This window comes from Sturnus vulgaris, chromosome 8 (assembly GCF_052056855.1).
Source record: "Sturnus vulgaris isolate bStuVul1 chromosome 8, bStuVul1.hap1, whole genome shotgun sequence".
In the NCBI taxonomy this organism is placed as follows: Eukaryota; Metazoa; Chordata; class Aves; order Passeriformes; family Sturnidae; genus Sturnus; species Sturnus vulgaris.
The window spans coordinates 35,844,358-35,857,631 of NC_142250.1; the positions used below are offsets into that span (position 1 = coordinate 35,844,358).

At 44.8% G+C, this 13,274-nt stretch overlaps 1 protein-coding gene across 2 annotated transcripts in view; it reads left to right on the forward strand.

Moving 5' to 3' along the window:
- The window catches only part of DOCK1 (dedicator of cytokinesis 1), a 255,021-nt gene that overhangs the window by 47,127 nt on the left and 194,620 nt on the right, over positions 1-13,274 (forward strand). For both annotated transcript variants that reach the window (XM_088169442.1, XM_088169443.1), the window contains exons 20-23: positions 3,248-3,337; positions 3,680-3,780; positions 5,759-5,893; positions 9,293-9,401. In XM_088169442.1, the coding sequence (XP_088025568.1) occupies positions 3,248-3,337; positions 3,680-3,780; positions 5,759-5,893; positions 9,293-9,401 (435 nt within the window). The remainder of the gene's footprint in view (positions 1-3,247; positions 3,338-3,679; positions 3,781-5,758; positions 5,894-9,292; positions 9,402-13,274) is intronic.

A 13,274-nucleotide genomic window follows, 5' to 3' on the forward strand; every position in this document is an offset into this window, starting at 1 on the left:
TTGGGGACAGGTGACCCTGGAGAGCTGTTTCCTTACTTCAGGGGATTTTTGGTTGGTTCATAGAAGCATAATGAAACCTCAGCTTGAAGTGACATAAAGCACCTGGGAGTGCTGATGTTGTCATCCTTGGAGAGTGGGGTCTCACAGATTGGTGTTTTGGGAAGGTTCTGCTTGCTGTGGTTTTGTCCTGGCTCATTGGAGAGCAGAATCTTGCCAGTGGTGTGTGGTTACTGCAAAGAGAGAGAAAGGACAGCAGCACACACAGATTTTTTTGGGGAAAAAAGCCAATTTATTGTACAGCCAGCCCGGATTGAAAGTGTGTTAGTGCAGCCAGGACAGGACAGGAGCTCATGGGACAATTGGGAAAAACATCCTTGGGACAGCACCTCAGGATGTGTCCCACGGGAAAGACACCAGGGGTTAATGTTGGTGATGAATTCCACTCTGTTTGTCACCATGTTGTCACCCTGGGAGACTCCTCCCTAACTGAAGCTGCAGTCAGCTTGTCAGCCTGGGAATGGAGCTGAGAGTCAGGAGAAATCCAGGCCTGGAAAGAATTCCCAAGCTGTGATTCCCCAGCTCTCTGAACGTGTGTGTGTCCACAGTGGTGCTGGCTCCTGTCAGGCATTGCCATGGCTCTGTCACTTGGAATTCTCCCTCCTCTCCAAATGTGACATCCCACAGTGCTGGCACATGGCTGCTGGGTGGGGATCAGGGATTTCCTCAGGATGCACCACAACTGAGCTTTGAGGAAAAGCAGTTTTGGAGGGAGTTCTCCAGGCTCAGGGCTCCATGAGACTCCCTTCTCCCTGCTCACTGAGCACAACTGGAATCGTGCAGAGGACAGAGTGTTTAATATTGTTTCCACCACCATTTTTATTCTTTTTTTAGCGGGCCAGTGTTTACATTGTCCAGCTGTTGCAGCAGTGTTCCATCTTTGTGGAGCCTGCTCTGCTGCAGGATCTGGTTTGTAACTGTTCCTTGCTGTTCTTCCAGCTTTCTTTGCCCTTCCTATTTTTAGCTACAATACCCAATGCAGTCTGGATATCTTTAAAAAAAAGTCTTGATGTGATAAAACACATTCATATTTTTTGTTAAGCCATTGCCTGTTTTTTAAAACTCCCAGTAAAAGGCCTGGGCCTACTGGTATTCATTTATTTGAGTGGAGATGAGCTCAGATACCCATTCTGTGCCTGTTCCCACAGTGTGTGGAAGCTGTAAATGTTATCTCCCTTCCCCAGAGGCTCTGGCTCCATTTGTGCAGAGTCTGTGGAGTATGAGAATGTAAACTAATAGTGTAGGAATTATTCATGCTACCTGAGAAATGTCCTGCCCCTTCACACAGCAGCAGCATCTCTGCTGTGCTCTTCCTGCTGCTACACCAAGTCCTGGTGAACAGATTTAAAACTTGAACTCTGCTAATGAAAGTCAGGCTGAGGTGCCTGAATATGAAATCAAGGCTTGATCAGCCCCCCCAGCCTCCTTTGGCTTCCAGAGGACTCAGTGTGTGTGACCCAAGAGTGCAGCTTCTGTTCAGACCAAGAGAGAAACTTCTCCTGTCAAGGCTCAAAACTGTGCTTTGCACTTCCCTCCCTGCCAGCTGGCAGCAGGCACAGAATCATTCAGAATTACAGAACCATTTAGGTTGGAAAAGACCTCTGAGATCACAGAGTTCAACCTTTAGAACATCGAGTCCAGCCTTTAATGTGCTTTATTTGCACATCTTCTTTAATGGGATGAGTAAGGCTGTGAGAAGGTGATGTTTTCCTTTTGCCCTCGTAGTGAAATTACGAGCTGGCTCTTCCCCAGGACTGGACTAAGATCAGCTGCAAGAATTTTGGCTCTTCTGTTTTTTTTCTTTTCATCCTCAGCAGCACAAACTGTGACTGTGTTCACTTGGTTGAAGGAGTTTGACATTCAGCTGTGAATGGGGGTTAATTCCTGACATTTGACTGTAGATTTAGGAGATCAGCTGAATCAGGCTTAATCCAGGACACTCATTGCACAGCTGAACACCTTCAGAGGAGGAAGGTGGGAGTCAGGCTGGTTTTCCATGCCTCTCACACGATGTGGAATGCCTCTTGTAGCTGCAATCTCAGGATCAATTCCCTTCTGCTTGTTGAGATGTTCTTCCCCAATTACACTCTGTCTCATCTACAAGGCAAAAACTTTAATTTACTTTTGTGTGAGGGTGGGCAGGGCTGGCACAGGGTGCCCAGATTTGCTGTGGCTGCCCCTGGATCCCTGGCAGTGCCCAAGGCCAGGTTGGACATTCCTGGGACAGTGGGAGGTGTCCCTGCCATGGCAGGGGTGGCACTGGGTGAGCTTTAAGGTCCCTTCCAACCCAAACCATTCTGGGATGGTTTGAGACAGATGTGCTGGAACCATCCACGTTTAACCCCTTCTTTCTCAACCCGAACTGAGCTGTGATCCAGCCTGGCTGTGCCCTGGAGGAAGGAGCTGCTCAGACACAATCCCATTCCAGCAGACACGATGAGTACCTGTGGCAGTGCTTGGATTCCTGGCTGGCTCAGGGAGGAACTCCTGGAATTAGGAAGCTTTTGTCCCTGTCCTTGACTGGAACCCCCTGGCACTAATCTGCTTTTCCTCTCGTGTTGCACAGATGGGGGTGCCCAGCCAGGGGAGTGAAGACCTTCCTGTGTAGGTTTGGGGCTGGGGCAGCAGTGGGGTGCTCTGTTCCCATGCCTGCATGTGTGAGCCCACCTGGGATTGTGCATCTGAGCTGGGATGCTCTGAGTGCCTTCCATGGCTCAGCTCCCACTTTCCTTGGCATGAGACTCAGTTGCTTGTGTGGTTTTTGCTCTGAAACATCCAAGTTCTCAGCAGTGCATGGGCCTGGTGGTGATCTTGCAGTTTGATCTGCAGTGTGGTGAAGCTGCAGTTTGGAAATTCTCGTTGCTGGAGCACTGTCACAGTTTGAAGTCCTTGTCCAGGTGTGCCAAGTGTGATTTCTGACTTCATTTTTTCTGTTCTGGAGTGATAACCTGTGTATAGATAATCAACTCCACTAAAAATCATTTGCTGAAAAGAAAAGTGTTGGATTTTCCATTTGATAATCAACTTTACTAAAACTCATTTGCTGAAAAGTAAATTGTTGTTGGATTTTCCATTTTTGAGCTAACTTTTAAAATGCTTTTATTTTAGCAAAAAGATCTGTAGAAACCTGTGTGGAATCTAAATTTAATTTTCCTTTGAGAACATGATGAGCTGTGTTGTTTCTTTGTAGTTTCTTCAAGATACACTGGATGCCCTTTTTAACATCATGATGGAGAACTCAGAGAGTGAGACCTTTGACACTTTGGTGTTTGATGCTTTGGTGAGTTTGCAGTGGGGAGGGTCTGAAATGTACCTAAAAATGGGGAATAAATGATAAAATAAAGTTTATTAGTGGAAAAGATCTGAGCTGAGAGTTATTATTTAGTTTAGAAGTTATATTTAAAGGTTGATATCTAGAGAGAGTTGGATTATGGCATGTCATCCTCCCAGAAAATAAGGAAGCACTCAGACCCAGTCACTCTAATGGAATAACAGCAGCATTTAGGACAGAGGCAGAACAGAAATTTTCATGTCAGTAATCTGTGTTCTCTGAGAAGAAAGGGGAATGGACAAAAATTAAGATTTTTTTGAGAATAACACACTAATTATGCTGGTTTTTTAGGTATTTATCATTGGACTGATTGCTGACAGAAAATTTCAACATTTCAACCCTGTGTTGGAGACCTACATCAAGAAGCATTTCAGTGCTACCTTGGCCTACACGTGAGTTGGAAAATTTACTTTTCCTTATTGGATTGGGGAGTTTTTCCAGGTATTGTTATTTAATTACTTGTTTATGGAGCTTGATTAGGAATGTGCCCATGAGCTTGGGAGGGTCTTGAAGACGACTTGGGATAGTCTTTGTTTCTTTCTTGAAATAAATTGGTTAAACTTGCAGTCCTGTGCAAGAAGCCTTGATTGTGCTGTAGTGAAGAAGGGGATGATTTGACAATTTCAGGAGTTTTGTAAGGAAAACAAAAGCAATTCTCACTCATATTGGAAGGAAATTGTGTCCATTTAAGATGCTTCAAATACTGAGGATTTTTTTATGCCTTAAATTACATTGTACCCTCCATTATCCACATTACTGTCAATGTGGGGAAGAAGCAGTGAAGGACAAAAAAACCAAAGGCCCATTATTTTATTGTCTTGAGTATTTTTTGACTGTTGGAATCTTTGCTGCTGTGTCAGACTGTCAGGTTTGGAGGAAAAATATCTAATGGATATCTTTGCAGTGCTGGGAGGAAGGCAAACCCAAACCAGGAAACCTGGGGTGCCCTTTGCTGATGCAGAGTCTCTGTTAAGGAACCTGAAAATGTTTGAAAATTCTGATTTAAAATCGTGAAGAATCATAAAATCATAGAATATCCTGAGCTGGGAGGGACCCACCAGGATTATCAGAGCAGCTGCTGTCCCTGCACAGACCCCCCCAGCAATCCCACCCTGGGCATCCCTGGCAGTGTCCAAACTCCTGGAGCTCTGGGGCTGTGCCCATTCATTCCCTGGGGGGCAGTGCCAGCACCCTCTGGGGATGAACCTTTTCCTAATCCTTGAATTCCCAAAGATTTGAGCCTGCAGTCTCACTGCTGATATTTGGATCCCTGAGTTGCTGCTGCTGTTTGCAGCTTTGTGTGAGTGAGCAGAGAGGGTTGGAGCATCCTGGATTTCTCAGGAAAAGCTGAGGGTGCTCCTCTCATGGTTGGCATGCAGAGCATCCTTCCCTTCCTCAAGTGCAGCGAGGCAGAAACAGGGAGGAGCTGAATTCTGCCTTGAAGTGTCCCCATGGATGTGACAGATCCCTGCCTCTCCTGCCTTTCATACACACAACATCCAGCATGGAAAAGAACTCCAAGATCAGCCAGCCCAACCTTCAGCTGTTGCTCTGAAGTAAAGAGAGGTGGCCTTAGCAATATTGAAGTGGTTACTTGAAATTCTCAGGCAGTTTGTTCCTGCTCCAACAAATCCCCAGGCAGCAGGAGCTCTGTGAGCTGGGTGTTGTTTTCTGTTAGTGGGAATAATGTGGAGCTTGTTTACTTGGAGTGGGGATGTTGGATCATGCACTGGAGCTGGGATGATTTAAAATGGAATTGCTCGTGGTTGCATTAAAACCCTGATTTATATTCATTGGAAGGGAGGGAGCTGAAATGGGATTATTTTGAAAATTGTTTCACTTTTGAGTTTGTGATAGGCTTTAAAATGGGGAAGGAGAGAATTTCCAGCTGGTGGTGTGTACTTGGAGAAATAAATATTGCAAATTTTAGCTCAAAATCCATGGGGAAGCTTTCTAAAGGGAAAACCTTGTTGAATGAAGAAAACTCATACTTTGTGTTAGTTCTAACAGCATGCTTATATTTAATATAATTATTTTTATTATTCTAATTATTAGTAGGTGTATCTTTCTCAGAGCCTAAAACTGAATATCTATCTGAAAATATTCAGATAATATCAGAAAATCAGCCTTATTGAGATGTGTTGTTTGCTTGTGTATTAAATGAGGTTATGGTCTGTGGTTTCTCTTTTTTTTTTTTGCTCAAGAGTGAGTTCCATCTACTTATCAGCAAAACAAAATCACAATTGGTTTATTAGTTGAAGAATTATTTTTGTAGCTCTGTGGGCACATAATTTTTCTTTAAACCTTTCAAAATGGAAATTCTCTGAGAATACTTTTAACTTGTACATGGGTCTTTTTGTATTTAAACAGAAAACTGACCAAGGTTTTAAAAACATACGTGGACAATGCTGAGAAGTGTGGGATCACTGATCAACTCTTCAAAGCCATGAAAGCCTTGGAATACATCTTCAAGTTCATTGTCCGCTCCAGGATTCTGTTCAACCAGTGAGTACAGGCTGTGCTTAAACTTCCATTGCCAATAAATGCCCCAGAACTGCCAGAATTTTACAGAGCATCAGTTCAAATTGCTGAGCATTGCACTATTTTAGAAATGCTTGGAAACTGTGGGAAGTTATTTCAGGAGCAGGGTTTTCCCTCTTTAGCAGGGATCTGTGTTTTCAATAGCAGCGAATTGGTAAAATCATGAAGGCTTAGGTCTCTGAACAATTAAATCTTGGCACTGTTTGGGGAAACTTCTGTTGCTGTATTGTGTTTTATACACAAGATGTTCCAGAAGTTATAAACCAAGCTGATGAGAGCTTCACTTAGATTGAGTCTTTTACTGCTTGTTAGCAGTGGTAGCAACCTTATTGCAAGGGATTTATGTACAGCTCTTCAGTTACCATCTCCACCACCCTTTTCTCTAATTTAGGACTTGGAATTTATTTCTCTAGGAGCCCTGCTGTGAGATTCATAAAATACTGGATGTCACTGAGGCTGTAGCAGGCCCTACAAATCACTTGAAAACAGGAAAAAAAAAAAAAAAATTCCCTCTGGCTGCAGATTGGATTTACAGACAGTCTGACCCTCCAGGACTGGCTGTGGGATTTCCTTGTGGGAAACACGAATTCACAGCTTTTCAGTGCTGGGAAGACCCAGCTCTCCATGCCAAGGGATTAATCAGCAAAATTACAGAATGCAGAAGGAGCCTGTGATTTGTTGTGCTGCAGGACTGAAGCCCTGCCTGGGGGGTGTGATTTGGAGTGATTAAAATGCAGGAGTGTGGCAGGGCTCAGAGCCATTGCTGCTGCTCTGCTGAGGAATCACAAGCAGCAAGCTGAAGCTTTTATTCCAAAATCTGGTGTATTTTTAATTTCAGAAAGAGGGTGGTGGGCTCGATGGGTGGAGCATTTTAGCAGTTGAGTTCTGGGGAAATCCATGGAATTTCATCCACTTAAAGTATGGTGGCACATGTATTTATTCACTACAGTAAAGGTTGATAAAGGCAAAATATTACAAGTGACCTTTAGAAATATCTTTATTTGATTTCCCCAGTAATGGTCCCAGTGCTTGTGGTGTATTTACTACAGTCTTAAAATCCTCCAGGCAGTGCTGGAAGGACCAACCTGGTATAAACCTTGTTTTCTCACAACTGCAGAGATTTTGTGCTTTATCAGGTATATTAAATAAATAGATGTTATTAACTGACAGTAGGAACACATTTGTGACTAACTTATTTTTATTATAACTTCCTTTTTGAAAGGCAGAGGTTTTTGTCTGAAGCACTTTGATTTATTGGGCTGTCAAGTTCAGTTACTCTTTCTGTTTGTATGAGTTTCACCTCTCTCATCTGTTCAGGGGGACACTGAAATCCATTATGGAAATGGGGACTTAACAAGTTTTTTATCCTGCATAACCCCCAGTTTTAGCCTAAAAGGGGAATAGAAGTGTGCACAGCAAAATAACACAATTTAGTGGTTTTTTTTGTTTGTTTTTTTTTTTTTTTTTGTAGTATTTATTTCCTCTGTGTCCAGGTTAAAATAAACTTCTTTCATATCTGGGGCTTCCAAAGGTTTATGAGCACGGCATTAAAAATGATACACATTAACTTCAGTGTAAAACAGCAGGAGCATCCTGAACTCTGTGTTTATACCCAGAAAAACCTGTTTCCAGCTGCACTATGTGATCCATCATGATGTAGCTCTAGATTTGATATAGGGAAGGAATTCCTGGCTGGCAGGGTGGGCAGGGCTGGCACAGGGTGCCCAGAGCAGCTGTGGATCCCCTGGATCCCTGGCAGTGCCCAAGGCCAGGCTGGAGCACTTGGGACAGTGGAAAGTGTCCCTGCCATGGCAGGAGTGGGACTTGATGGGATTTAAAATCCCTTCCCATCCAAACCATTCCATGAGATTTTGAAACATGAAGAAATTGTACAAAGGTTGTACATAGCAAATTTCTGCATGAAATTCTCTTCCTGAGCTGCAGCCTACATTCAAGAATACAGAATACATTCAGAATCCATTCCTATTGGGTTTAATTCCAGGATAAAATGGAGGAAGGTGGAAGGGAGTTGAACTCCTGCTGGGAGCTGCTCTGATGGGTCTTGGTGCCAGGTATTTGGGGGATCAGAGCCAGTGGCCCCAGGGAGGCCTTTGGAAGCCTGGTTGCTGTTGTTGGGTGAGGCTCCTGGAGGCAGGCAGAGCTGACAGGGTCATGGAGTGGTTTGGGTGGGAAGGGACCTTAAACTCATCCAGTGCCACCCCTGCCATGGCAGGGACACCTCCCACTGTCCCAGCTGCTCCAACCCCAATGTCCAACCTGGCCTGAGGTCCCATGTGATGTTTGTAACTCCCCCCGTTTGGATTTAATCTGGATTCCAGATCCCTTTTTTTGGGTGATGTTAAGTCTGAATAACCCCGGTGTGGGTGAGTCCCACGTGCTGCCCGAGGAGGGGAGAGTTTTCAAGGATGGTGTTGTTGTCTCCCTCTCATTTTCCAGTGAGGATTGTTCCATCCCACACCTGAAGCAGGGCTGGGTCTGCATTTAAAACACTCCAGAGAATCCCAGGAGCACTCGTGGTACCAATGGCCCAAGTTCTTCACCTTGGCTGTGTTTTTTTGGCCTGTGGTGTTGCTCAGGTTCCTCTGTGCAGTTTTTACCCCCTGAAGGATTCTGAGAGGGGAGGCAGTGGGCAGCTGAGCTCTGAGTGATCTGCCTGAAGGCACAGGGACTTTGCTCCTGGAGCTGAGCTGGGGCTGAGTCATTGCTCTGTGTCACTGTGCTGACTCCATGGGAAACTGAGCCTGAAATTAGTGCTGAAACAATTTAACCTCAGTGCTTCCTTCTCACAGGAAAAAAAAAAAAAAAAGGCATATTTTTTGCAAAAAGAGGGTCGATTTTTTTTTTTTTTTTTTTTCTTTCTTTCCCAGAGTTTAAGGTCACTCACCTTAGGCCACTGGTGGATTTTAATGATTGCTGGCACATTGTCTGGCTGCTTTCTGGCTTCATCATCACAGAGCTGCCTGGCAAGGGTCCTGCCAGACATCTGCAGGGTGCAGAGGCTGTCCCAGGGCTGCGTGGGCACAGGGAATTGGGGCACAGCTCAGGGATTCATCCAGCACTGCTGCAGGTGGCATTTCACAAAGACAACTTCACAATAAAAATCTCTTCTTCCTGCTGGCTCAGCCTGGCCAGTCTGTCTTGTCTTGAGTGTCTTTTTTTTTTTTTTTTTTTTTTGGTGGAAGAAAGCTCTTGATTCAGTGAAAGAAGGTTGTAGAAATTCTTGAAAAAATGTAAGACAACAACTAGCAGTCTGTCATTTGATTATCAAAAAAAACCACACCAGATTTTTTAAACAGTATTTCCACTGTGATTTGTGCTGATGAAACCTAATTGTTCTTTCAGGCTGTATGAAAACAAAGGAGAAGCAGACTTCAGGGAGTCTCTGCTGCAGCTCTTTAAGTCCATCAATGAGATGATGAGCAGCAACTCTGACCAGACTGTCATAGTGAAGGTTTGTGCTTTCCACATCTCCAGTTGTGCATCCCAAACCACCAATAAGGCAGGCAGGGAAATATTTGCTTGTGTTTGTGTTTAAAAGCTGCCTTTGCTTCAAGCAAGGCTCGTTCTTGGTGCTTTTGCTTGAAGGGTTTGTGACTGGGTAAAGAAATTTCTTTGAACAAGTAAATTTATGGAATCCTAGAATTGTTTAAGTTGGAAGAGACATCCAAGATCGTGGAGTCCAACCTTTAGTTGCTTCAAAAACATCACTTTTATTTTAAAAAGAGAACTTACTTTGGGTTCAGTGATATTTGGCTTTTTTAACTTGTATAACCATAAAGTTAAGGTGTTTTTAAGGCATTATATTTAAGATGCTGATGACAGTGATGCATTTATTTATATCTGAGGCTGTTCAAGAACTTCAGTACAGGATCCTATGCCCTAGTATGTATTCTGAAAACCAAATTAGTAGTGAGTGAGACTGGAAGCTCCACCTTTCATCCCTTAGACCTTTTCTTCTGTTCCTATAAAAACAGCATCTGCTTTTGGCAACACTGCCTCATGCAATTGGGAAAGGGGCTGTGCCCTCAAATGGTGCTGATACCAAAGAGCAAAAGCTCTGAATTGTAGGACTGGTAGATTTTAGTGTCCAGAGGATACAGAAGTTAGTGGATCCTTTTCATCATGGAAGACTGCAGAGACTCCCTAAATGTGTGTTTGAGCTGCATCTTGAAGTTTTCCCTGTGCTTCCAACTAGAGTTTACAAAAGAGATGAATCCCCTGACCCAGCCCTGCTCAATCACTTGAGGGGCAATCAAAGGGCTGAGATTTGAGGTGGGATTTGGGGACAGTTGGACTCTTCCTGCTCAGGTGGTTGCAAAGACAGACAGTGGGAAATCCCTGGGCCAGTGGAAAAAGTTCCTGGAGGAGTCCAGCAGGAAAACTGAGTGCAAGCCCCCAGTTCTTTGTGTGGCTGAGCTCTGGGTGCCATGCTGAGCACACAGCAAAAAGAGATAGAGGGGATAAAGCAGCTGAGGAGGAATATTTGATGTAGAGAGGCTGAGGCTGGATCATCTGATAACAGAATAGGGATATTACACGTTTCAGGAAAGCTGTATTTTCATTTCATTGCTAAAGAATCTGTCCTGAATGGAAATGGGCAGTTGGAGGCTGTGGCTCAGAATGTGCTGTCTGGGCTCTTACAAATAGGGAGTTTGCAGATTACAGGAGTGCAATGTGAGATTTCTTTTCCTGAGACTCCTTTGCAGGACCTGCAGGAAGGCAGATGAACATGAGCTTTTTTTTAACAATTTATACCTTGGTGGGGGGAAAGAAAAGAAGCTAAAAATTGATTTGGTTGTGTTCACCTGAGATGCAGGAAGGAAAATTTCCTGGCAAGGACCGGAGAGATCCCAGCAGCAGAGGTTCAGAGCTCTGCAGTCATGGGGAGAGCACAGCTCTTGTCTGTGTTTGTAGGGTGGCAGGTGAAGCTCTGGGGATGAGCCAGTGTGGGGTTAAGTGTGCTTGAGGATGCCTTTCAGAAGCCTTGACAACCTTTCTTTCATTATTTATTGCTTTCATCTCCTCTGGACTCTAATTAGAGAGCTCTTAGAACACATAATTGTTACTATTGGCTTTTTGCAGCTTGTGAAATTGCTTTTATGATGTTCAGGTATTCACTGGAGCTCTGCAGCTTGAACACCAGGCAGAAATGTGTGTGCTTCTGTTACAGAGAACAAAACTGTTGGATGGGTGGGTAAATGTGGGGATTTTCAGAGAGGCTGAGTGTGGATCCTGTGCCTCCTGCCTGGCAGAGCTGCAGGAGTGCTGGGAGGTGTCAGTGGCACTGTGGGGGTGACATTAGAGGCCTCATGGAGCATCTCCATCCCTGCTGGTGGAGAGGAGCAGCAGATGGAGCTCCCAGAGCTGAGGGCTGGGCAGATGTGAGGCACTGCTGTCAGGAGTGCATCAATCCCTGCATGGTGCCCCACTGGAGCTGGCACTTGGGGCAGGACACCTTGGAGCCATCAGCAGGGTGTTGGGGTGACAGGGCTGTCACCCTGCTGTCACAGAGCCATGGAGCAGCCACTGGGTGCTGTGCTGGTTCCAAACCCCGGGAAGGGGTTAAAGGGGTGCAGAGGGTTGGGAATGCTGCACCCTCCCAGCAGGTGAGACCCTGATTTGCTGTGCTCTGGCATTTGTACAAGGGGCAGGTGCTTGCTGACTTCCTTAGGAGGGGGAGTTAAAAGGAAGGAAAGGAATTTTCTTTCTCTTTTCTGAAGTTGCAGGGGGTTGTGGAGGCAGCCAGGGCAGCACAGGGACAGAGCTCAGGTCCAGGGATGTGCTGGGGGCAGCCTCTGAGGGAGCCTGGGAGAGCCAGGAGGGGAAGGGAGCCCAAAAATCACAGCTGGCAACTCCTGTGGGCACAGCTGGGCACAGCAGGGTGGGCACAGGGAGGGATTCTGAGGGCAAGGAGATGCTCCAAGGGCTGGGAGTGCTCACCTGGACAGGAGAAGGCTCCAGGGAGAGCTCAGAGCCCCTGGCAGAGCCTAAAGGGGCTCCAGGAGAGCTGGAGAGGGACTGGGGACAAGGCATGGAGGGACAGGACACAGGGAATGGCTCCCACTGCCAGAGGACAGGGCTGGATGGGATATTGGGCAGGAATTGTTCCCTGGGTGGGTGGGAATGGAATTCCCAGATTTGCTGTGGCTGCCCCTGGATCCCTGGCAGTGCCCAAGGCCAGGTTGGATGTTGGGACAGTGGGAGGTGTCCCTGCCATGGCAGGGGTGGCACTGGGTGATCTGAGTCCCTCCCAACCCAAACCAGTCTGGAATTCTGGTGCTGTTGGATACTTTGCTGAAGTTCTGTGGAAAACCAATGATTTCAAACAGATGAGTCTCCAGATTCCTTTGTAGTGCAGGAAGATCAGCAGATCTTGCAGTTTTAGGCTTTTTTCACAGATTTTTATAAATACTGGGGAAGCCAAAGAAGTGTAGACAAAATAAGTGTGTTTGGAGAGAGATAAGAAATTGCACAGACCTACACAGAAGATTTAAGGTGCTTTACACAGAACAAGGCAGATGCTTCTTTCACACATCCCAGTGTTTCCATTTCTCCTTGCAAAAACTGGAATTTTCCCTTGTGGTGTTATCACCATGGAGCAGAGCTGCCACTGGAAATTTTCTCTGAGATGTTCCCAACTTTTTGGGCTGGATATACTGGATTTTTTTTTTTTTTTTCCTATCTGCTGGGGTAGTAGCCTTCAAGCTGACACAGAGTGAAAGATTCCTGTCTTGTGTTCTTAGCAAGAATTCCTCTTCATATATTCAAATATTTATGTCCCTGATGAGCTACTGTTGACTGTAGGTCTTCAGTTGTTTTGTGTTTTGCATTTAAATGGCTTCTTTTTTTTTTTTTAAATTTGAATTTTTCAAGGCTTTGGTACATGTGGAGCAGGGAAAAAAGTTTCCTCACAAGAAAACTCTCAGAATTGTACAAGGATTTAAGGTTGTAGAGCACAAAAAGAGGCTTGGAATTTGTACCTGTTTTTAGGATTATGGATATTCAAAAAGCCTTGGGTAGGGGAGCATTTATAGGGTTTATATATATATATATATCTAACATTAAAAGGTTATTTTAAAATTGACTGGTACTGCTTCATCTATGGATTTTTGCAGTAAATAAGTAAAATTCCTTATGATCTTGGAATATGGTTTGAGCAGAGCTTTACAGGCACTTAAACCTCTTATGTCACTCTACTGGCACTTACACCTCATTTCTTTCGTTTTTTTATGTACTCAAATGTTGGAATTAAAGTGTTGAGGTGCAAGAATGACTAAAACCCAGTTTCACCCCAGGATATAATCAGTCCTGTGGGTTGGAATTT